This window comes from Cercospora beticola, chromosome 1 (genome assembly GCF_033473495.1).
Source record: "Cercospora beticola chromosome 1, complete sequence".
In the NCBI taxonomy this organism is placed as follows: domain Eukaryota; kingdom Fungi; phylum Ascomycota; class Dothideomycetes; order Mycosphaerellales; family Mycosphaerellaceae; genus Cercospora; species Cercospora beticola.
In genome coordinates this window covers 186,113-210,271 of record NC_088935.1, presented here as the reverse complement: position 1 = coordinate 210,271, position 24,159 = coordinate 186,113, and the positions used below count along the sequence as shown (strand labels likewise).

At 53.9% G+C, this 24,159-nt stretch overlaps 9 protein-coding genes across 9 annotated transcripts; 3 read left to right on the top strand and 6 right to left on the bottom strand.

The window, feature by feature from the left end:
• Positions 1-103: 103 nt before the first annotated feature.
• On the bottom strand, positions 104-1,743 carry RHO25_000099 (uncharacterized protein; the record flags this gene model as incomplete). Its single annotated transcript, XM_065601980.1, has 3 exons — positions 104-1,486; positions 1,565-1,638; positions 1,689-1,743. The coding sequence occupies 3 exons, from the start codon at positions 1,741-1,743 to the stop codon at positions 104-106; spliced, it is 1,512 nt and encodes a 503-aa protein (XP_065458052.1).
• A 412-nt stretch (positions 1,744-2,155) lies between these two features.
• Positions 2,156-4,868, bottom strand: RHO25_000098 (uncharacterized protein; the record flags this gene model as incomplete). Its single annotated transcript, XM_023592728.2, has 2 exons — positions 2,156-4,766; positions 4,816-4,868. 2 exons carry the CDS (start codon positions 4,866-4,868, stop codon positions 2,156-2,158), a joined length of 2,664 nt encoding a protein of 887 aa, XP_023458187.1.
• Positions 4,869-5,216: 348 nt separating this feature from the next.
• Positions 5,217-5,946, top strand: RHO25_000097 (uncharacterized protein; the record flags this gene model as incomplete). Its single annotated transcript, XM_023592727.2, has 3 exons — positions 5,217-5,283; positions 5,352-5,535; positions 5,598-5,946. 3 exons carry the CDS (start codon positions 5,217-5,219, stop codon positions 5,944-5,946), a joined length of 600 nt encoding a protein of 199 aa, XP_023458190.1.
• Positions 5,947-6,507: 561 nt separating this feature from the next.
• On the bottom strand, positions 6,508-9,650 carry RHO25_000096 (uncharacterized protein; the record flags this gene model as incomplete). The annotated part of the gene is made up of 5 exons (XM_023592726.2): positions 6,508-6,597; positions 6,653-8,337; positions 8,389-8,604; positions 8,667-8,988; positions 9,207-9,650. The coding sequence occupies 5 exons, from the start codon at positions 9,648-9,650 to the stop codon at positions 6,508-6,510; spliced, it is 2,757 nt and encodes a 918-aa protein (XP_023458189.2).
• A 590-nt stretch (positions 9,651-10,240) lies between these two features.
• RHO25_000095 (uncharacterized protein) lies at positions 10,241-11,778 on the bottom strand (the record flags this gene model as incomplete). Its single annotated transcript, XM_023592725.2, has 2 exons — positions 10,241-11,657; positions 11,732-11,778. The coding sequence occupies 2 exons, from the start codon at positions 11,776-11,778 to the stop codon at positions 10,241-10,243; spliced, it is 1,464 nt and encodes a 487-aa protein (XP_023458192.1).
• Positions 11,779-12,273: 495 nt separating this feature from the next.
• RHO25_000094 (uncharacterized protein) lies at positions 12,274-14,952 on the bottom strand (the record flags this gene model as incomplete). Its single annotated transcript, XM_023592724.2, has 1 exon — positions 12,274-14,952. One exon carries the CDS (start codon positions 14,950-14,952, stop codon positions 12,274-12,276), a length of 2,679 nt encoding a protein of 892 aa, XP_023458191.1.
• Positions 14,953-15,742: 790 nt separating this feature from the next.
• Positions 15,743-16,372, top strand: RHO25_000093 (uncharacterized protein; the record flags this gene model as incomplete). Its single annotated transcript, XM_023592723.2, has 3 exons — positions 15,743-15,795; positions 15,849-15,935; positions 15,988-16,372. 3 exons carry the CDS (start codon positions 15,743-15,745, stop codon positions 16,370-16,372), a joined length of 525 nt encoding a protein of 174 aa, XP_023458194.1.
• Positions 16,373-17,629: 1,257 nt separating this feature from the next.
• RHO25_000092 (uncharacterized protein) lies at positions 17,630-18,327 on the top strand (the record flags this gene model as incomplete). Its single annotated transcript, XM_023592722.2, has 3 exons — positions 17,630-17,715; positions 17,766-17,900; positions 18,192-18,327. The coding sequence occupies 3 exons, from the start codon at positions 17,630-17,632 to the stop codon at positions 18,325-18,327; spliced, it is 357 nt and encodes a 118-aa protein (XP_023458193.1).
• A 947-nt stretch (positions 18,328-19,274) lies between these two features.
• RHO25_000091 (uncharacterized protein) lies at positions 19,275-23,363 on the bottom strand (the record flags this gene model as incomplete). Its single annotated transcript, XM_023592721.2, has 1 exon — positions 19,275-23,363. One exon carries the CDS (start codon positions 23,361-23,363, stop codon positions 19,275-19,277), a length of 4,089 nt encoding a protein of 1,362 aa, XP_023459296.1.
• Positions 23,364-24,159: the final 796 nt, after the last annotated feature.

The following is a 24,159-nucleotide window of genomic DNA, read 5'->3' as shown; positions in this document are numbered from 1 at the left end:
CTATGGTTATGTACACCATTTTGATGACCATCTGAATGCATCAGCGCATTCAGACGTAATAAATGCCGGCTTGAACGCTTCACTCAAATAACGCTCCTGCATCTTACTCGAAAGCTTTCAAATCTAATGGCACACTGCTTCCCCTCCCAGCACGATACCTCTTTGGTCCGCCAGCAAAATCTCGTGGTTTGGGTAGCTGCCCATCGTCCTGAAATTTGAATCTGGAGTCCTGTACTGTGAACCGCGCTCCCGAGCTTCTAGCTCCGCTATCTGCTCGACTTCGATTCCCATTCGTCAATGTATAGCTGGCGGCATCCGGGAACGAAGGCATCCTCCCTGGTCCATCGGAGCCCAGTGATACACCTCCCGCAGTTGGCATTCCACCTGGTGTGCTCGCTTTCAGAGGAGAAGGTGGAGGGCCTTGAGGTGATGAACCTGCCCGCGACATTGGAGGTGGCGGCGGCGCTGGTGGAGGCACTGAACCAGGCCTGTTCGGAGCAGCTGTAGGAGGGGGCGGCGGTGGCGCTGGCGGGGCTGCCGCTGGACTGGCTTGCTTGTTCATTCCAAAGGCATTCATGGCAGCCTGCTGTGCCAAGCTCACTTCTTTGTGTGCGCCATTCGTCTGCGGAGGCGGCGGAGGAGCAGGGGGTGGCGTAGATCTCGAATTGTAATTGTATGGATCATACTCGTCATCGTCGTCCTTGACATTGCTTATCCGTGAGACTGGAGGTGGAGGAGGTGCTGCGGGCGCTGAGGGAGGAGTTGGCGCTTGTCGTGCGAGGGGCGCGGGAGGAGGTCGAGGTGCGCTCGGTGGAGGTGGAGGGGCTGCTGAAGGAGCAGGACTGGACGATGGTCGCGGAGGATCGTGTGTATGGAGGTTCAGCATCGATTTGGAAGCAAATCCAGATGGCTTCCGCGATGCTGGAGGAGGAATAGGAGGCTTCTTGCCAATCGGCGGGGGAGGCTTTGGTTTCGATCGTGCATCGCTGTCAAGAGATAGTGAACTGGTAGGGCGCAGATTGCTCTTCAGCGCAGCGACCGAGGGTGGGAGAGGTGCGGAGCCCGGCGGAGGCGGCGGCGGCGCTGCGCCTGGTCTGGGAGGCGGTTGTCCATTCGGTATTGAGGGCGCACTCGAGACCGGTGCTGAGACCTTCCTGGCATTCGTCTCTGGATCCGAATCGTACATGTTCACTCCTCCGCCCGTCTTCCTCAATTTCGGCATCCCGCCCGCAAAGAGACCTCCCAATTGCGGTGCTGATTCCATACCGCCTCCTCCTGCTGCTGCGTTTCCTGGTTGATCACTATTGCTCCGAGCTCTGTTTCCACCTGATGGAGCAGGTCTCAGTCCTCCCGGAACAGGTGGCGCGCCTCCAATAGGTGGTCCGCCCGAGTCCTTTGGTTTGTCGATGATAGGCGCGCTGCGGTCATTGACAACGCCAACTTTCTTCAGCCGTGTGCCCTTAGTGATGTCTCCAAGCAGAGCACCCTGTGCAGCGCAAACATCAGCAAACTGTCACTATCTTGTGCGTTCCGGCGCATCGCCCGCTGTACACGTGTAACGTACTCTTCCTTTCACCTCATTCGCAGCAGGTCTCGCGGGTAAACTGGCAGGCGGCGGCGGAGGTGGAGGCGGTGGCCCTTGTAGACGATCAGTGACTGTTCAAATCTATGCTCATGCCATTACTTACCACCAGCCATGCCAGGCATCGGCGGGGGCGGCGGAGGGGGTGGTGGTGCTGGCATGGTGTCGTTCTCGGCGGGCGGAGTCGTATGCTTCTGTCTTACTCAGGTGACTGTATACTCGCTTTCTGCTCGCGACGTGTTGCTGAGCCGCATGTGGGCCGAAATTCACAAGGTGACTATGTGTAGCGATGTTCAGAGAGCAGCGGCACGAGACATGGGGAGCGTTAGCAGATGCCTGTGCCTGGACGAAGCCTCTTGGCGGATGATGTACTGCGCATCCACAGGGCTGAGTCTTCCCGAACTCCGGCCACCTTCCGGCGAACGTGAAGATCGTACTAAAATCACCGAAGCGACAAAGTGAAGTCATTTGAGAATTGCATTTTCATCTTTTGCTAACCGAGCAACACTGTTCATGCATTCATTGCAGCCTCGAAGCCGCCATTAGCCATCAAACACTCTGTACCATCCCCGTTCAATACTCGAAGTCATCGTCCACACTAGGGCCCTGATTCTTGCCGACACTCTCCTGCTTCCTGTACATTTCTGCAACTTGCTTACTGCTCGTGGCCTCATCTGGCTTCTTGTCATCACGCACTCGAATGAATCGTGGGAAGCGCAGAGAAACACCCTTGTGTGTGCCATCGCTGCCGAACTCGCTCGATGCTGCACGATATTTGGGAGAAAGCGTGAGATCAGCAGTCTTGACCTCCCAGACATATTTTGGTTCGAACCAGACATCCGGCTGATCATTCTTGCCCGTGCTATGGTCATAGAATGGCTTGGCCCGGTCGATTGCCAATGGCGAGAGCGTGTCGTACAGCTCAGCGAGAAGGGCTTCGCTGAAGCCCGTGCCGATGTTGCACACCGTCTCATACTGCTCCTTGTGGTCGTTGTAGCACGCGAGCTGGAAAGCCCCATACCAGTTCGTTCTCTTGCCTTTGCCGTAGTATGCACCGAGCACGACAAGATCAAGAGAATCACCGGCACCGGCAAGGTAGTCCTTCTTCACCTTGAGCCAATTCTGTGATCGACGAGATGGCTCGTAGTGGGACTCTATACCATCCAGCATCTTCACCATGAGACCTTCGCACGATGCTTTGATAGAATCCTCGAGCAAAGTTTGAATCTCCTCGACTTCCTTGGAGTTGCCAAACTTTGCGAAGGCAAACTCGCCTTCGATCTCTTCGAAAGCGCCATACATGGCTTCACGTCGCTCTCGGAAAGGTTTGTTGACCATGGCTTGTCCGTCCAGGTACAAAATGTCGAATGCAAAGACGCAGACCTTGACCTTGATGTCTTCTGTCTTCACGTCCTTCTTTTTCCGCGTCATCAGCTGCTGGAATGGCAAGACGTGCTTCTTCTCAACGTCCCACGCGACAGTTTCGCAGTCAAGTACAAAAGATTTGGTTCCCTTCTTCACCCAGTTTGGTAGCTTCTCAAGGATATCCGGATACTTCTTACTGAGGTCTTCGCTGTTCCGAGAAAAGATGTTGGAAATGCCTCGATCACTCTTGCCAGCAGCAGGAGCGACAGTTGCGGCAAATTCCTCGTCGGCTTCGTGCGCAACGTAGTGTATCTGAGCGCGCTCGCCATCGTACTTGTATTCACAAGTGAAGTCCTTGCCCTCGAAGCGATCAAGCACTTCTCCAATTGACTTTGTAGGTTTGGCCAACATGGGCTTCAGCGGCACGCCGGGTCGTAGCTTGACAGCCTCACGCAGTTTCCAGATGCCATTCTCCAGTAGGGCGGGAATGATGACCTCGTAGGCTGGAAGCTCGTTGTATACAGCCTTGAAGATCTCTTCACCCTTCTTGAGTTGCTCTTCGGTCGGCACTTTCTTGCCGTCTTTCGACACGGAATGTGCTACCATCGCGTGAGCCACGGCAACTTGCAAGTTTTTGTCCGCCAACCCAAGTCTCATCTTGCCCTCGAGAGCACGGATGATGAACTTGCTCTCACTTGGACCGCCTTTGTCCTTGTTGATGTCGATAGTCGACCCCTTGGCCATGTTGATATCCGCGGATGACAACAGCTTCTTGATGCCGTCTACCTTGCGGCCTTGAGCACCTTGTCCTTCGACAGTGGCGATCTTCATTAGGCCCTCATGCACGGCACGCACTGTCAGTGGCTTCGGTTTGAACATCATCGGCTGGCCGCCTCTGCTCTTCGCTGCCACGAGTCCCAGATCTCCCACCTTTTGCTGATCTTCCTTGACTATCTTCAGACTTCGACCAGTACTCTCACCAATGGCTTTCATGATGAGAGATTCGCCGATGCCCAACTCAATGCCGGCATAGTCAGCAGCTAGCTTGCCCACCATGAGTAACACGACAGGTAGTAGATCGTCTGGTGTCAGTCGCAGCACTTGGCGGAGGAATCGAGCACAATGCGCCAGAATCTCAAGACGCTTGGTCGTCATCTCGATCTTCGAAAATGTCGTGCAAAGCGCAGCGTAGGGCACAGGATCACCAGCTTTCCAGTCCGGATACGGGTCTTTTGTGTCTGATTTGAGTGTGCTTTGCACGGCCTTTGCAGCTTTCGCTGGCTTGACTTCCACCTCTACCTCTTCCGCTGCAGAGTGTGCCGATTCGTCTTCTGCTGATGAGCTTGCCGCCTCAATGGGCTCATCCTCAGCCTCTTCCTCGTGTTTTAATTCGACCTTCTTTGATTTGCCAGCGGCTTTGGCTGTTGGTGCCTCCTTCTTGACGGCAGTCTTCGTCGCTACGCCCTTTTTCGTACCATTTGATGCGGGCTTCGAACGAGCCTTCTTGGTCGGTGGCTCTTCATCGTCTACATCGTCCTCCATCTCTACGTCGTGGCTGGCCCGTCGCTTCTTGGAGGAGCTCGAGGGTGAGTGCTCTAGCTTGACAGCGGCTTGCTCGTCTTCCTCATGCTTCTCGCTCTTCACATCCTCCTGGTCTTGCATCTCAACATCCTCCTTCTTCACGCTACCAGCTGTGCTGGCTGGAGGGGTTGCACTCGCATCCTCAGCTGGCTCCTTCTTAGGCGTAGCTTTAGTGCCAAAGGCCAATTTCGATTGTTGAGGTATTGGCTTTTGCCCATTCGGATTGCCAAAGAATTTGCTAATTCAATGTCAGCGAGCACATAGCTGGAAGGCGTTACCATACGGACCCGAGAGTCTGCTGGCTCACGACATACCCAAGCTTCGCCTGCTTCGGCGGCATGCTGGCAACCCGATGTGAAAATTGTTGGAACGATCTTGTCGCAAGCGTAACTTGTCTCAATGGTCGCCAGCAGTATCTCATCAGCAGGCACGGAAATATGAGATGGGAGTCGAAGTTCGAGAGTTAGGCGTGTGGCGGACGACGCGTCGCGACACTTTGGCGATCAGGCAGACATGGGGGAGCACCAAGGCTGACATCACCACCGAAGTCGAGCTCCATCGTCCGGTTCGGACTTTGTACGCATCAACCACTGCACTGCACAGAGAGGCAAAACTGGCGTCGCTATTTTGGAAACCACCATCTCTCCCACCAACCCCTCCACCTCCGCCGTCAAGGCCTACTACAATCATGTCGCAGACTCCCACCCAACCCAGACTCACGCCACAATTCTGCTTCAACCAAACCGCACTCCGAGGTGAGGCACATCTTCATAACTTGAAGCCGTCATCAAAAGCTCACGCTCATGCCCAAGTGCCACCCTAGACTTCCTCCGCGTATCTCGATCCGCAGTAGACGATACCATCAACCAAAATCTCAATGCACTAGCAACGCCCGCCGCGAGACCATTCGATCCTGCATCAACGACAGAAAGACAGCCTCGACCAATTGGGAAACGAGCATTAGACCCAGAAGCATGCCAGACATTCAAGGATAAAGTCCTGTTGCCGTAAGGCTCAACGATATGATTCGAACTGTGCAGCTCAACAGACACTAATATATCGACACCAGATCATGGCAATCCCGCTCCGACGTCCTAAACTACTGTGCAGGCGTAGCTACATCACCCGATCCCAATGATCCCGACCACATCCTACGAGAAACCGAAGACGCGCGAGCGCGTGAAAGAATCATCGATGAACGTCTGGATCCATACAGCGCAAGATACTTCCCGCAGAACACCAGGACAGAATCGCTCGCGTCTTTGATCAGAAACGAGAGAATGGTTGAGAACATTATTCGTGCTCGGACGTGGGGTCTTGTAGGAGAAAGATGTGACAATGAGACGACAGATGCAGATAAGGCGCTCAACGCATGGCGAAGGAGAACAGCCACGTCGATGGTGGAGCAGGAGCGATAGCATGAATTGAAGAATTTGCAAGTTCACCACTCATCAAATTATCAAATCTGCTCTCTCATCTTTCGCATCAAGCATTTCAATACACGACGACGATTGACGATCCGTTTCATGAACTGCACTTCGAATCCCGATCTCAAACCACGATCGAAGCGCCAAAGTGCGCTTTGCCTTGGATCCTGATAGTCCACCCACTCCCATGTTTTGTCCACCATTCCCTTTTTGCGCCGCGAGGCCATGCAACTACATCTAGCTACATAATCAATATCCACACACAAGGTACAAGTCAGATCTTTTCCCCCTCGACAGATCTCTTCTCTGCACACAAATGTGTCCAAACACCAGCCGGAAAGTCCTAATTGATCCAGCGCCAAACAGGGTTCCCAAATTGCAAAGTTGCCTCCGATTCCGTTAGAACTTAAATGCCACAGAAGGGTATATATTTCAATATCATCGCTCATCAGTGTCGTGTTGTTATGTAGGTATTCGCGAGGTGTTTGTGACAGTTCACCCGCTCGTTGTTGAAGGTCGGTATCCAATCGTGCTTCGTTTGTCATTGACGCATTATCGCTGAAAGAATGACTTGAATTTTGCCGATGGTCCGACGTTGGCGTTTGCAGGAGGCTCGACCTGCGTGCTGCGTTCATAAAGTTCCTGTACAGATGTCAGTATTTGTGAGCCCGCAATTTTTTGCCCATGCTAGACCTACGTCTTCATCTTTCAGGAGCTTGACATCGAGCACGAGCTCCTTGATTTGCTGATTCCCTTGTAGTCCTCCCAGGTTCTTGTAGGGCATGCCTTGTGCTCGTTGCAAGCTGACAATGACATCGCCCATGATTTCAAACTTCTTCCAATTGATGCGACCGTCGTCGCCAAGGAAGGTCTTATTACCTTCCTCTGCTGTAGCCAGATCGCGTCGATGTAATGGTAAATAGGGAATCCGTTCTCCCGAGCTATTCTCCCACGCAAGTCGGTATGCGAAATGTGATCGTGACGGCGCCATCAGGATCTCAAGTTTCAGCCAGTCCTTGCCCACGGTGGGCTGCACCAGTTCACGTGTCGCTGCCAGCCTGTGCACTGATGTCGACTTGACGCCAGCAATAACGGCACCCAACGCGTTGTAGTTGTTGAGCTCTCTCAGTTTACGTGCTATTCGCATAAACTTCTCCAGCATCAACACCCGGTGCTTAGGCTTATCGTGCAACAGGACGTAGTTCGCTACCCAGCATGCGATCTGATTGAAGTGCTCGACCATTCGCTCAACATGAGCCAAGTTACGGCAAGATTGTTTTTGTTCTTTGGAGAGCGAAACGTGACGTACCAGATCGCGTGGCCGTATCGACGAGAACATGATCCAGTCTATTCTCGTAAGCTCACGCGCGATCAGCTCATCAGGTTGGTCCAGAAGAGCCCGCCATTGAATCTTGGTCAGTGTATTGCGTTGTATTGGTTGCAATTCTCGCGCATGTCTTTGCGCTTGCTCAACATATGCAATCATCTGATTGGAGATCTTTGGTCCAGTGTAGATGTCGGAATCGCAGCTCAGCGTTGTGCCGCTAAGCTCTGTATCGAATGTGAAGATCGGGTCGTCAATTAGTGTGCTTGCAGTCGAGGCCATTGAGCTTCGAGAATGGTCGCCTGCAGCTTCTCTGTCCTTGTCGTTGACAGCCCAATTGGTATCGTCGTCCTCGTTGACAGATTCCAGTGCCACAGTAATTTCCTTCGCAGCAGCGGTGAAGATTCGTGTGTCAGAGATCTTGTGTGCAAAGGTTTGCAGGCGACGCCGTGTCCGAGAGAAAGCGAAATCACCTGGATATGAGGTCACCCATTTCTCGATGACAGCAAGATATCGAAGCTGTGTGGTCGACTTCATCATCATGGGCGCACCTGTCTGCTCTAATGTGTCGAAGCGCTGTACAATAGCTTCCAACAGCTTTCCAGGAGCTGCGAACTTGCGATACAGAGCCAGGAAGATTGACGCAAATTTCATATCAGCCCGCGAGGTAGGCTGATCTAGTAGTCGATCGACCAGCTCATCGAAAGTCGCGCCATTTTCAGCCAGCGCTGAGGTGGGAGAGGCCCCAGGCACTACTGATTGAACATCTGTGCTGATGGACGATCGTGATGAGGTTGCGGAGGGCTCGCTTGCCGACTCCTCGTTGAAAAATGTGCCGTTCATCTGTTCTTCGTCCCAAGGCACACGAAGACGCTCGCCAGCAGAATATGCAGGAAAGCTGGAGTCCACACGATTGTGGTTTGGATCTTTCTTGACAGTATGTTCAGAGCTGGCTCGTGAATGTCCGGTAAGAGAGGGACGGGGAGAGGCTGGAGTGAGTGAGTTACTCTGTGCTCTACGCCGGAGAGACGTTGCTCTTTTCAGCGCCGAGGGTTGTTCTGCAGAAGTCAGCGCATGAGTATACGACACGCCTACATGTTCACACATACCTGTTGGCGTTGCGTGGACAATGGCATTCATGAGCATCGATATACCACGCTTGTATCCGTCTGGGTTAAGCTCTGAGACCTGCAAGGTAGCAATGTTCTTGTTGATCCGCCTTGTGTTCTGCTCCACAACGCTGGGCTCGACTTTTCGTTCGCTCGTAGGGATGTCGCACTTGGTTGCAACAAGCACAGTTGGCAATGATGACTTGGTGACGGCCTCTGTGTGAAGAAGTCGCCGGTCAGCAAGCGTCCCTCGTACATGGCTGACGGCCCCCACTCACTGAGTATATCTCGCAGATCTCGAATGCTACTAGCTTCCTCGCAGCTGTACAGGGCTAATGCACCATTGACCTGGGGCATTACCCTATCCTCAATGTAGTCTGGCCAATCGATCGTTCCATCGTTGTTTGTGTCAATCTCGTTGAGGTCCAGCTCCAGCAGACGTAGGAGGTACGGGCGACCTTCGAAGGGGAAACGACGCTCAGCGGCTTGCGATCGGGGTAGGCTGTTGAGGTCGAGGGCTGCCTTAATGAAGGTGGATTTGCCGACGTCTCCAGCAGAGATCACAGCAATGTTGATCTCAGGCGGCTGGGGTTCCGACTGCTGTGTGGTCGCACAAAGCTCAGGTTAGCGTGGTCCTCTTCTTGTGCTGCGAGTCTGTAGAAAGGTCGTGGCAGTGCTGAAGCGAACAGAGCACCAGCAGCTGCCGCAGCACGCTGGCGCGTCGCAGTACTCGCACGCACGTCCCACGGCAGAGGAGAGAGCGGAGGCGGAGGGAGAGCACACGGGGGTGTCGTTGCAGGTGGAATTCACAAACATACCTCCACTTCGGGGCGTTGGAAGCGGTGATAGATGCGGACAGCGCCTATCGCTCCGGCCAGCTCATCGTCGTCGCGCGCAGCGTACCCGTCGTGGTGGTTGTTGTGGGCGAGGGATGCTCCCGTACTACTCAAGACAACCCGTTCGGCTGCACGCAAGGACTCATCTAGAAGAGCAGGGGTTGAGTGCGTCCTCTTAGCGTGTGTGAGCGAGGGCCTCCGCAGACCAACAGATCGATCCTCTCCGCCGCCGATGCCGACCTGGCTGTTACTGATCCCGCTGCTGCTGCTGTGTTCCTGACGCAGGCGACTGTTGCTCCGGGCGCCACGTTGTTGCGGCGTCCGCTGGCCGTGCGCCTTGCTGGTCCTGGTCGACCCCTGCTCGCCGCGCTGCGCGTCGCTGTTGTGGTGGGCGCGGTGCCGCTGGTCGTGCGCGCTGGGAGGCATGATGCAAGCACCACCGCGCGCCGCCTAGCCTTGTGCGACAATTGCTGCTGTGTGACGACGTCGACGTTCGCTCGTGCGGATCGTCTGCCACATGGCCGCCCCGGATGCACGCTGCGCAGAAGAGTTCGTCCCCGCCGCCGGTCGTGGTGTGAGTGCGCGCGGTGGACTCGTCGCTGGACGCTGCGTGCAGAAGGCTGAAGACGAGGTCGCGGTGGTCAGGACGGCGCCTCAGCTCCCACAAATGCAATGCGTCCGGCACGGCGGCGCTGCTTCCACAATGGCTTGATTCGCCGTGGCGCTTCCTCTGTGCATGCACGCCGATCATTCGAGAGAATAGGGCAGCCACTGGCCACTGGTCCGGCCAAAGATGCAAGAGCTGCTCGCCAGGCTCATCCCAGCAAAGCATGCTCCGCGACCAGGCAGCTCCCCGACTGTGCACCGGCGCACTGCTCACATTGACGGCGCCGTACGGAATGGCGATAAACACATGTATTCGGCAGGCACAGCGGCATGCCGAGTCTCCTGCCACGATGCCCACGCTAATGTCTGCAGCTGCAGCCGCTGACCGAGCTAGCTATAACAACCAGATGCTACCACAGGACACGACTCGCCAGTGCGCTCACTATCTTGACCCCGACGTATGCTCCCACTCCCAGCACGCCCACGCCGATCACGAAGGTTTTCAAGTTACGACTCTCGACGTGAGAGTACGTCGCCTTGGCCTCCTCGCATTCGCCCATGTGCGTGATCGTCTCGTACTCAGGGACGTATTTGAATGCAAACCTGGTTTCCTCCTGCAGTCCGTACTTGCTGTGTACAATCACAGCCCAGAAAACCTGCTTCAGCGTTTCGATCTTCCGCCGGTCGAGATAAGGTATCATTCGATAAGTGTAGCAGAAGAAGACGAAGAAGAGACATTGCCCTGTCATCAATGCCCAGTAATATGGTGATGGACGCGGCAATCCCAGCTCATCACAGAGCTCATTCCCATTGAGCCAACGAGCGGACGCAACGAGGAAGTCCGCCGAAGCATAGCCTGGCGGCTGCCCTTCCAGACTCTTGATAATATTGTTTGCCAGCACAGCCGATGTGTGAGTAGGGTGTATCTCGTTCAGGAGTAGTGTCTCCATCAATCGCTTGGCCTGTCCAGTCGTCTCGAAGTGTCCAGCCGGGCAACCTATAACGTAGCCAATATACCTCCACAAAGCAACATAGTCCTCAGCTTCCCGCTGACGAATATAGATCCCCTGCCTCGGCAGACTCAAATAGATCAACGAAGACGAAAACGTCGCAATCGTCGCCAAACAATCCAAATCATTGATCGGCACCCCCCAAGCCTCAACATCATAATACTCCGGCCTCGTCGCCCTCAACTTCATAATCCGCTGTCTCACAGCAGCATGCAGCAACCTTACACGAATCGTCGACGCAAACCCATCCCCACCAGGCTGCATACTCTCCACCGATTTCGTGCATTGCAGAATATGCTGCGTCGTCTCAAAAAGTCTCCCTCTCGCAACTTTCGTCGAAAAACCACCCGTCCGAGCCAAAACTTCCACGACTCGAGCTGCTCCCATGCCACCGAGTAGTGACTGATATGCCAAACCCGTCAAACACGCTCCACCATACCTGTAAAACACATCCTGACCTCGTTGAATTTGGTCCCAATCGACCCATTCAGGAACTTCATTAACCTCTTTCCAAAATTTCCCCAGCAATTCATCTTTCTCTGCATTCTCCTTCAAAATCGCATAAAGATCCCTTTGCGGGACTTTCAATTCTTGTTTCTTATCGTCTTCTGCCCTGGGAAGTTCTCCCGTAGTATTCGTACTCCCAACAGCTGAAACTTGTCCATTATTCCTCGGCAATTGATTCTTCTCCGGTGGCGAAATGGCATTCAATCGATCCAGAACTTCTTCGGCAATGGTATCGTAGGAGAATTTGAGAGGTTCGCATTGTTCCGGTGTGAGATGTTGGGAGTCGAGTTCGAATCTATAGCCCCATGCGCTGTGGTACAGTGAAAAATGTTCATGTCAGAAGGAGTCTTGCCACTTTGGCATGTGATAATGTAGATTACTAACTTTCTGGTATTCGGTGTTGTCCTGTAGAATGGGTTTGGCCACGCCATCGTTGCTAGAAGGAAAGCGAAGATCAAGGAAATGCAAATATGCGACTGAATTGAGTTGATAAACTTGCACGCATGACTATGTCTTGTACAATGGTGAAGAAGGAGCGAGTTATGCACTGGTTGTCTCGCGGCACGCTACCGCGGCCTTAGCCTGTGATCGTGGACGCCACGAGACGAGTGACGTTATCGATCGCTCCCTGCTCTTGAACAGAGAGTCATGAGACACTCTCAGACAGGATTGAGTGAAGAGGTTGCCCGCACAGCTTTGTAGACAGTGCAGGAACAATGCTGGTGGCCAGGATCTTTTGGCCAGCACAGCTTCTGCCTCGGCGTTCATCACAAGCTCGAGTTACAAAAACCCTTCCAAAAGTGCCAAGATGCACATGTCAATACTATACGACTCGACGTGAGCACAAGAGGATTATTTGCTGGCAGTATACTCGCCATTTCATTTGCTTACAAGCGTCAAGTCGACGCGCACGATCTACTAATATGCTACAATTTTCGTCGCTTGCCCTTCGTTTCATCTTCATCGTCAGCACGTTCTGTACCTCGCCATTCCGAGATCTTTTGTTCAACGTCCGAGAACATCTCCTTCGTAGAGAGTGCCATACCGTCTTCGCCAGGATTGAACATGTACGCATTGGCAAACATGCGCATCAATTCTTTCTCAAGTTGTGCTCCATTGACGATCACTTTCGGTGGTGTCGTATCGGAGGTGCGCTCTAACTCCACCGTAGCTGATGTTGCATTTGCAGCCTCAGAAGGTGAATCCGTAGTGGACGTTGCCGCCTTTACAAGCTGCGTGCCGGCCGTGATGGCGGTTTTGATTGTCTTCAGATTCTGCGGCTGCCGCACTATGTCACTGTAGCCAGGTGCGTCTCGATCTCGGACGGGCCCAGCAAAGTAGGCAGCATGTTTGTGACTCAGAATGTCGTTCATTACAGCCGACGACATCTTGTTGAAATTGCGCACCGCGATGACCGTATTGCTGCGTGGCGCGGGGGTGGAGGATTCTCCATCATCTCCTCTGTTCGGTGACTGCTGGCGCTTGCGCTTTGATGGTGGTTGCTGCTGGTTCTGCAGGGTGCCACGGCGTTTGCGAGTCACCCGACCAGATGCAGGGGTAGCAGAAGGAGCTGCTGCATCCTCGGATGTGTCTGCAGGTGTAGATGGCTCCAATTTGACACCATTTCGGCTCGGTGGTCGATCATCGGAATGGGGATTAGCACCAGTGGCGGTACTGACAGAGTGACTACGTGTGCGTGCGCGAAGCGATTCGTCGGCGGTCGAAGAGACCACACTATGACCTCCAGGACTTCGCTCACGTGCGTTGGCCTTTCGCTTGCTGATTCTACTTTTCGATGCTGGCTCGGCTTGGAGTCGATCCTCGACAGACGACACGTCCCGCCCACGACCACCACGCGCGACACGTGCTGGTGACCTTCGCTCCTGTGTTGGACTGAGTGGCTCAATGATGGGACGAGGCTTCTCTGCAGAAGGCAGCAAGGGAGAGGGCTGGAATTCCTCCTTCCACAAAGGCTTGGGCTTAGGCCGAGTGTTCCCCCTCGGTGGTGTAGCAAGCATGCTGAGTACGTCTTCGACCCTGCGATTAAGATGCGGTGCCACCCGTGGAGCAGTCGCTGGCGTTCCGTGCGCGTGTGGAACGTACGTAGATGCGCTTGGTGCGTTGATTGGAGGCGCTGGTTGAGGGCGGATGGGCTGGTGGTGCATTGGCCTGGACGGATCTTGAGGAGCCACTTGGAATGGTTGCATAAACGCTCCTTGATGCATCTGACCAGGATGAGGTTGCACATGCGCTTGATGTCCATACGTAGGCGTTTGCGGATGCGGAGGTTGATATGAAGGCCGCCGGTCTTGATAAGGTGGCTGCTGCTGGTAGTAATTATTCGCATGAGGAGGGATAGGGCTCTGATACGGCGCTGGAGCAGCTCCTGGAGGAGGTCTGTGTGGCTGCTGGTAATGCTGCTGCTGCTGTTGTTGTATGGGTGCGGCATATTGATGTTGCCCAGGTGAGCCGGTGTGACCAACGGGAGATGGGGGCGGTAATGCCATGCCCGGCGGAGGAGGGAGTATTGGCCGAGGCGACGAAGAGGGCCGGGAAAGGGATTGTTGCAGCTGAGGGCTGCTCATAGATCCTTGGCGGCCATGTGTATGAGGGGGCCCATAAGGAGAATGATGTCCACTAGGAGGGCCTTGAACATAATTGTGATTCGCTGCATGGGTATGAGGCACAGCCTGCACTTGCTGCGGTATTTGACCTGTAACTTTTGGTGGGATACCGAAGCGAGGTGATTGAGGTGCCATCTCAGACAACGGTGGCAGTTTTGTGTTGGAAGATGCCCTCCGATGCTGTGGCTCAGGTCCATGATTGATGACGGCGTCGATTTTGGCCTGAGCATATGGTTTCGAGGTTGCCTGGGAAGAAACCTCGGGCTGCTTTGGTATCACCGGGCTGGCAGTCGCAGATGGAGTGCGAACGATGTCTGGGCGTGCAACCACAGGCTGCGTATGAGCAGTGGATGAAGGCTTCGGCGAGGGCTTCGGGCTCTGGGTCTGAGGGCCAGCACGCTCTGGAAGACGTCTTGCACTCTCCTCACGCTGCAGCCGCTCGTCCCACAGTCCAGCCTCAATGTCCTCAACGTGCTGCTTGCTCTCGGCGTATTTGGTCTCGTAGCCCTTGATTTTAGACACTGCATTCTCGCGGTATCTCGCGTAGAGCCGGGTGACGAGTTGAGGAATCAGATGCGCATGCTGTGCTGCCTCGTGGACCGTGGGCAGCACTGGACTCGCGATTTTGCGCTTGCGACTGCTGGGAGACGCATCGCCGTTCGAAAGGTGGTTCTCCTCATCATGGTCGCGGCCCAAGTCATGCTTCACCTCTTCCTTGAGTAGGCCCAGATACAGCTCACGCAGAGCGTCGGGACTCAAGCGACCGGCATCGAAGGCAGGGTCATTGCGCACCAATGGCACGCTGAGCAGCTGGCTCGAAATGCGGTTGAAGCTGATGGGGTGCACGCCCTCACATCGCAAGGCCTGAAAGAGCAGTAGCGACTCGAGGTGGGTGTAGGCGGTGACGAGAGGTGTCATGAAAGCGCCGTCTCCAGCACTGGCGCGCCACTTCGCTGGATCGGTCGGGTCGTCTCTGTGCATGCAGGCCGCTCATATTCTCGAGAGCAGGTGTCTCATCAGATGGCGCACATGTCCGGCGGGCGTGCGAGCGTCAGGCAGTCAGGCAAGCAGGCGGCGAGGCCGTGAGGGGGCGCGTGGTCGCGGAGCGGTGGACGGAGCGGAGATGCGAGATGGAATTACGGGCGGCGTGTCGGTGGCGGACGTGGTCCCATGGGCGTGCGGTGTGTCGTTCCAACGTGTGTTCGGTGCAGATTGCGACCAGAGAGCAAGGGCCCATTCTCAATCTGAGAGTGCCAAGGCCGGCGCGCCTCAAGGCGTTGGTCGCGCGTTGCCTTCTGCTGCTGCTGCGGGCAGCGCGTTGCGGAGCGGCATTGACACGGACAACCGCGAGACAACCAACAACAGCAGCGTTCGTCACCAACAACGGCATCGCGGCAATCGGCTGACTGTCTGCTATCTGCTACTCCTGTTGACGACACTCGACCAACGCCGCGGGCAGGCTGTCACAGCGTAGTGTCTCCGGCAAAGAGGCCCTTGCGTTACAAAGTGCAGCCGAGACAACTCCCTACCCAAACCTCCCCTGCGGTGCGGATCGTCACCGTAGATCTCTTGCTACTGGAATTGTCAATTAAACCACCAGTGTTGCCCGTACGCCCAACGCGCCGACCCTCTGCTCGTGTGCCTCCTTGTCACCCACCCCGTTGTCGCCCGCCCACCGTCTCCTAGCCAAGAGGCAGGCGCAGAACCCGTAGCAGTAGTAGCAGAAGCAGCACCACCACTCGAACCCTTTGCGCATCTTCAATCCCACAACATGGCGGAAGAGGAGCAGCAGCCCAAGCGGGTTTCGCGCCCTCGTCCCGAATCGTAGGTGCTGTAGAGCTCCTCTTGCGCAGCAGGCGATACTGACCGCTTCGCAGCACCATTGCGCAGAACTTCGCTGCCGACCTGGACTCGATGTTTGGCTTAGGGGAAGTCGACGACTTGTCAAGGACGATTGAGGAAAAGTATGCCTGATCAGCTCTGCTCCTGCCTGAGCTCCGCTAAGACTAGCGACAGGAAATACACAGTCAGCTCGGGACAGCAGCAATTGCAAGAGCTCGAAGCCCGACTTCGCGAGACCGAACAGCGCTTGGCCAAGGTGTCGCGACAAAGCTCGCCAGCACCTCGAGGCGACAATGCCGATTCAAAGCCCTACACGAACGGCAATCACACTTCGGAGGGGGCAGCGACGAGACCCAGCCCATTGGCACAGAAACCCACGTATCCAGCCGATCGGCCGCCGACCGCTGACCGCCCTCCATCAAAGCGAGCAGATACGGACAAACTGGCTGCGAGCATTCCCGGAGCTCTGCCACAATCGCCATCACCACACTACCACAGCAACAACGATTATATCATGGTGGACCGCAATGGAGCTCAAGCCCAGAGGGGATACGGTTGAATGAAAGACGAGAAATGGCTGGAGAGGTGGCACCGCTATGGAGACTGCAGTTCAGGCGTATGGACCGGCTGTGAGAAGGTATGGAAACCGTTCTTTTCAGCTCATTTTTTGGAGTTGCAATTGTCACTTAGTTGCTGCGATAAGCATTGCCAGACCACGGCGTTCTTTGCGTACAGTACTGCTTCTGCTCACGACGTCACCGTGCGTGCCACCAGACCGACAACATCCTTGCACAATATAAGCACAGAGCTAAGGAGTCTGCTGCATGGACGTTGGAGCAATATTGAAACTGGTCACGTCATGGCCACTACTTCCATTTCATCAGCACTTTGCTGAAAACCTAACTACCGAAGCAACACAGCTCTCCCCGCCCAGTTGCAGTCAGCAATGGACCCTCGTGTCCCCTCAATGGCTCCGCACGTGCCGACCAACAAGAGAGAACCATGAAAGGGGCGCCATCCCGCTCACATACCAGGCACTGCTTGTCAACAGCAACAATTTTGTCGAACGCTGGACGAGTTGCAATTCGATAGACATCGTGACAGGGTCCTAGCGGTGCTTACACGGTCTACTGCCGGAAAACAAAACAGAAACCAGGATTGAGAACTCCGTACCCCTCTGAGTGGGAAACTCGAGTGCACTTTCGATCCCGTATCTCTGACTTGTGCATCGCAGCTAAGGCACTCCGTCTCGACAAGCGAGGCAGCTTACAAAATGCAGTTCGCGAGAGACATCGCAAAGTGAGCGTTTTGCCCATTTTCCGCTTTGCTGCCCGCAACTAGACGGTGCACGCGATATGCTTTCCAATCTCTACCAGACGTCCGTATGGACACTACTTCCATACACTATTGCCGGAATCGTACTTTGCAGCATTGTCTACATTATCCGCATTCGTTTTCGACCAGGCTTGAGGCACATCCCAGGACCATTTCTCGCTTCAATCAGCGACCTCCATAGGGTCATAAGCTGCGCCCATGGAAAACAAATGGACTACCATCTCCAATTGCACAAAAAATATGGAAAGTTAGTGCGAATCGGTCCCAATCATGTCATGTTCAGCGATGCTGCACTCATACCGCAGGTCTATGGTATTGGCAGTAAATTCATGAAATCCAACTTTTACCTGCCGTTCGATATCAAAACCCCGACTGGGATGATGAGCACGGTATTCTCGGAACGAGAGGCACGGCGCACAGAGGTATCCGACGACCTATCGCGAACGCTTATGCTTTGAATACGTTGAAGGAGTTGGAGCCGATGAACGACGCTTGTTCGGCAATGGTTGTGCAGAAGTTCAATAGACTGGTTGGGCAGGATATTGATCTTGGGACTTGGTTGCACTGGTATTGATGCGTGATGAGCATTGTTGATTAATGGCTAATCTGATATTCAGGTATGCCTTCGATACGATAACGTCCATCACGTTTTCGAACACTCTTGGATTCATGGAGCAAGAACGTGATATTGATCGGATTCTCGAATCGGTTGAAGGTCGGCTCATGTTTAACAGCGTGATAGGCCAAGCATCGTAAGTATATGAGCGCCAGTCTTACCACACTGGTAACCGTGTCTACCTCTGAATGCAACTACCTCTGAGTGCAACCCCAGGTCGCTAAGCTAATCAGCAAAGCAGTTTATGGATCGAGAGCGAATTTGGTTGGGTGCTTGCACTCAGAGGTAGTTGCATTCAGAGGTAGCCACCGTTACTTCTCTGGACTGTCGAGCTGCAGCCACGGCCAACACTGTGACAACGGCTAGAGTCAAAACTCGTCGGCCGATCAGAGACACTCAATTTACGGTCACTAATGCCTCCAGATAGATACCTTCACAAATACCTCTTCGGCAGCACCCTCGTCTCAAAACTCGCCAACCTAACCCCCTCCCTCCGAATCATGAACACAAGCAAATACATCGTCGCCTTCGCCGCCAAACAACTCCAACGCTACGAGGCCTAAGACTTCAACACCGTCCCCCTCAAAGAAATGCTCGACCGCTTCAAACTTACCAAAGAAGGCTCCGGCGAAACAAATCATCTCCTCCTCCCGAATGCTTAGCCACGCCACAAGCAACATCTTCGCAGGCAGCGACACAACCGCCGCATCCCTCCGTTCAATCTTCTACAATCTCTGTCGTAACCCCCGCGCTCACGATACCCTCCTCACTCCGCAGAACGAAATGGAAAACTCTCCGATCCAGCTACATTCTCCGAAGCGCAAAATCTTCCATACCTTCAAGCCGTTATTCGCGAAGCGTTGCGAATGCATCCCGCTGTAGGGTTATTACTCGAACGTGTTGTTCCTTCCGGAGGTTTCGAAATCGAAAATACTAGGATTTCCCTCCCAGAAGGTACAATCATCGGCGCAAACCCCTGGATCATGGCACGCGATGAGAAAGTTTATGGACCTGATGTTTATGAATTTCGACTGGAGAGGTGGTTGGAAGCTCCTCCTGAGGAATTGAAATTAATGGACCGGAATGATTTTTCGTTTGGGGCTGGGGCGAGGACGTGTTGTGAGGAAATTTTCTCGCTCCTTTTATATTCTTTTCCCCGCTTTCTTGTTTTTTTTCTCTGTTGCTTCTGGTGGCATTTTGTGGTTTTCGTCGCTAACGAGATTCGGTAACGAGTAGTGGGGAAGAATATCAGTTTGCTGGAGATGAGTAAATTGGTTCCTCAATTCTATTGACAATTTGATTTTGGACTTACGGATCCGGAGAAGGAGTGAGAGTTGCATAATTTTTGGTTTGTGGGCCAGACGGGCTTGATTTGTAAAGTGAAGCGCAGAAACAAGAAGTTGAGCTAGTATAGGTGACACCTACGCTCGTTGCATGAGATACAGAAGCTTTGAATCGCAGAAAAGTCTCGAACGTTCTCATAAATCATGCTCATCACTGTACATTGCCATCATATATTGATAAAGAAACTCTTCTCCCCCTCTTGCGGCTTAACCTCCGCCCTCTTTATAATCGGATCCGCGCAAGACACTCTAATCCTCTCAACCGTCGCCGGACTAATCAGACTCAAAACCTCCTCACAACCATGCTGTTTCCTCGCAGCCTTCAACGCATCCCGTATAGCAAAGAACACCGCAGAACCCATAAAAAGCGGAGGCTCCCCCACCCCCCTCGACCTCTGAATCGTCCTCAGGTTCTCCCAATTCACGTCCTTCAACAAACTAACATTAAACTCCTGCGGAATATCCCTAAACCCGGGAATCTTATACGCTCCAGGTCCCCTCGTGAAAATCTGTCCACTGGCACGATGCCATAGAGATTCTTCAATTGTGAATAATCCCATACCTTGTACGAAAGCCCCTTCGATTTGCCCATAATCGATTGCGGGATTAATAGAGCGACCAACATCCATTTTGATATCTGCTCTTCGACACGTCCAATCACCGGTTAAAGTGTCGATTTCGACTTCTGCGGCTGCGACGCCTTGAGTGAAGTAGAAGAACATGTGAGTTTGTTCGCTGGTGGTGTCGCCCCAGACGTAGCCGATGTCGGGGGTTTTGTAGAAGCCGTTGGCGGAGAGGTTGACGCGGTCGAAGTAGGCTGCGTGAGCTAGTTGTTTCATTGTGGCGTCTTTGCCGAATTTTTCGCGGTAGGGGGCGAGGCGTGAGTTGAGTTGTTGACAGGCGTTCCAGATGGCGTAGCCGTTTAGGTCGGAGGATGCTGATGCTGCGGTGGAAGAGGTGTTGGCGACGGTGTTGGTGGCTGTCTCGGAGATGAAGACGTTGTCTAGAGGTACGCCCAGAGCTTCCGCGGCGATCATGGTCATCTTTGTGTGTAGACCTTGACCCATTTCTGTACCGCCATGTGCCACGAGGACACTGCCGTCATGATAGATGTGTACCAGAGCACCGGCTTGATTGAGGAAGAGCGCAGTGAAGGAGATGCCGAATTTGGTGGGAATGAGAGCCAGTCCACGTTTCTTCCACTTGCTCTTCTCGTTGAAAGCGGCAACTTCTTGTTTGCGACGTTCCCATTCCGACTCTTCACGTACTTGCTTCCACATTAGTGGCACATACCAGTCTTTCAGCTCTTGTCTGAAATGTGTCTTCTCTCCCGCTTTGTACATGTTCATCTCTCGTAACTTCTCGACTGGAATCTGCAGACGATCCGCCACTTCCTCCATGGCAGTCTCGACGATGAACATGCCCTGAGGTCCACCGAAGCCTCGGAATGCAGAATTCGATACGGTATTCGTCTTGCAGATGCGCCCACGCACAAAGACATTCGGGAAGTTGTACACCCCGTCAACGTGGCTCAGAGCACGATCGACCACAGCGGCACTCAGATCTTGCGTCCAGCCACCATTATTGTAAACGTCGGCGTCGAGCGCTTGCAGCTTGCCATCTTTGCTGACAGCGATCTTCCAATGTGATAGAAACGGATGCCGTTGACCGGAAGTCATGATGTCTTCATCGCGATTGAGCATACATCGCACAGGCCGACCAGTCTTCTTCGCTGCCGTGGCACAGATACCAGCGAGCTGTATTGAACGTGTTTCTTTTCCACCGAAGCCGCCTCCCAGACGCTTGACTCGGGTCACAATCTTGTTTGCAGCTACTCCAGTAACCTGAGCGACGTATGCTTGTGTTTCTGTGGGATTCTGTGTTGAGCTAAAAATCTCCATCTCGCCATCTTCGGGTTTCGGCACTGCCACACAAGCATTCGTTTCGAGATAGAAATGCTCCTGGCCACCCATGCGAGCAACACCACTGAAGACGTGATCAGCCTCTGCGAAAGCCTTGTCAACATCTCCATTCTTGATCCAGTGATAGTGATCATAAAAGCTGTTGGCAGCGATCGCTTCCTCCATTGTGAATATGGCGGGTAGCTCTTCGTACTCCACCCATACCGCTCGCATGCCCGCTTCAGCACGCTTCGCCGAAGTGGCTAGGACCATTCCTATCGGCTGGCCGGCTGTAAATACTTCGTCTAGAGCAAAAAATGTCTCGTCACAATTGGGAGCACCCCAGTAGTTGGCCTCTGGATTCGGAAGATCTCGATGATCAACATAGTCAACGACACCTGGCAGCTCGAGCGCCGCAGAGGTGTCGATGCTGACGATCTTCGCGTGAGCCTTGGAGCTAAGCAGCAGGCATCCATATAATTCATTCTTCTGCACCGGTATATCATCAGTATATTGAGCTTCGCCAGTAGACTGCTTCAGTGCAGCAACATGTTCCTTCTCTTTACCCAATATGTTTTGCTCGTAAGCTTTGCCAGCAGTATGATCCTTCTGGCCCCTGGAGATCTCGCGTTCGATTTCGGGAATGCAATCTTGGTCAAGCTCAGCATCTGCCGGATTCAATGCAGCCAAAACCTCGTGGTAGAACTTGTAAAAGAAGCCGAGTGCAAGTGATTTGCGGTAGGTTGCCATGCCTCCTGGCACGCCAAATCGAAGATCGAAGTCCTGCTCGAGTGCATTCATGACACCTTCGAGCGTTGCTGGGTCGGCGAATTTCTTGCCCTCTAGATATGCCATTGCATTCTTCGCGCCGATAGTGATGGGCGCCATGCCTCCATACACCAGACTTGAGTTTTTGACAATGTTCTCATCGTCAAGATGGACACGCAAGGCGGCGTTGACAATCGCAATATCGTCGTCCTTTCTCTTGGCTTGCTTGTAGGCACGCATGTGTTCGCCTTTCTCCTGGAACACGGGTATTTTGATACTGGCAATGATTGCGTCTGGTGGTAGCGCAGTTACTCTGTATGCTTTGAAGAACTCGGTCATCGGGATTTCAACTGTCTGGTCAAGCGACTTTGCAACTATCGTTGCGTTTGTACCAAGGAAGACGGGATTGAGATCGGAAATGGGTGATGCTGTTGCGAGGTTTCCCGCAGGCGTTCCGACATTTCGAATCTGACGACCGGCAAAGTATTTGATCTGCTTGTTGATCGCTACGAAAGGCTGGCCGCGTTTTTCGCCGTAACGTTCGGCTGCTTCGAGTGAGAGATGTTCGAGGTCGGTGAGGGTGATGTTGCCACCAATCTCAACATGATCATCGTGAAACTCGTATTGACGTAGTTCTGGAATATCTCCCACAAAGACAGACACAGTGTATTGCATAGCCTTGAACTTCACCTCGATCTGTGTTTCTGTGCTACCACCGATAATCTTGGCCGAAGGATAGACACTTTTGATCTCCAAAAGCTGCTGAACTGTCACTGGACGATACCAACGCTTTCTCTTGTTGCCAAAAGCCAATGGCTTATACTCATGTTTCTTGAGTGCGGGCGGAAATATTAGCTCGGTGTTGGAATTGTACTCGATGAAGCCTGGAGGCGTGAAGCGCTTGATCGGTTGATCATCGCCCGCGTCACCCGATTTGCAGCATCCACCTGCACCATTTGTGCCTTTCTTCTCCATGCAACAACCTGAGCCACCGTTGACCTGGGCTTTCGCACAGCCTAAGGTGCCGCTGAAGGTTTGTGCAGCATCGAGAATCGGTCTGTAGCCCGTACACCTGCACAGGTTGCCATCGAATGCTTCTTCGACCTCGATCTCAGACGGTTGTTCGTTATTACGAAGTAAAGCGTACAAGCTCATGACAATGCCGGGCGTACAAAAGCCGCACTGGCTGCCATTGCCCTTTGCTATCCGCTCCTGCGCAGGATGTGGCTTCTTCACCGAGCCAATGCCCTCAACGGTGATGACATGCTTGCCGTCCACCGAGACTAGCGGGGCGAGGCACGCATTGACCGAAGCATGATATATCTTCTTCGTTGTTGGATTGTACTGCGAAACGACAACAGTGCAGGCTCCGCAGCCTCCCTCAGCACAGCCCAACTTTGTCCCCGTCAAGCCCACGCCTCGCAGATATTCCAACAGAGTCACTTCCGGATCGGCCTCATCGAGCGTGACCTTGGTCCCATTGAGGTAGAATCGCAGGGTATCGTCGTAGTGCTCGGTGGTGGAGGACAGCGATCGCTGGGCAGCAGGCTCCACTGCTGGCTGCGGTTCGACCAGGCCGGGCGCCATGGTCTGCCCGCCGCTGCTGAGGTGTTTGTCGTAAGGAGCAGCTCACGGTGCTGTGCTTGTCATGGACTGGAGTGAGTGGTGGCGATAAGGCAGCTCGCCGTTTGTCGAAGGGAGACCAAGGAGAGCACGGGAGAGTTTGGGGAAAGACAAGGAAATGTTGCTCTCTCACCTGCAACAATCATCAGCGAATCTTGGTGGGCTGTGGACGACGCCTATCGCATCCACACGCGTTGCATGCAGCGCTCGCTCGCGGTTCCCAGGACGGCGGCGACATGCGATGCGTGCCAGAGTGGAGCTGCTCGGCTCGCGACACCCGCCGCGCAGGGTCTGCCATCGTTCCTCGCCGCCGATTCTGGACAGCAGCAACCCTCACCGAGTACTGTACGTCCATTGTCGGAGTCATTCTTGATGCTCACCCGCTCTCCCGCTGAGCGTCGAGTGCCGTCGATGAGCACCCACGACCCGCCAGTGCATTTCGCTGCTGTCGGTGGTCTCCGACTAGCCCCATCCTCGGCCAAGGTATGTGTGGGATGAATATGCAGCACACAGGCATCCTCCATACCTCCCATACCGCCTCACTATCAACTGAGCTGTCAGCGAGACGGAGAAAAGCTCCAGGATCTCCCGCTGTGCTCCATGGAAAAGCCATTGCTCTACTTCACGGTCGTATCAATACACTGCCATCTGCACTGAGCATTGCCACATCTAGACCGCTCACGAGACATTTACGACCGATCACGAGCTCATCGCATGCCTGGCACTGACAAGCCCTGGTCGACATTCGCTCATAGGTAGG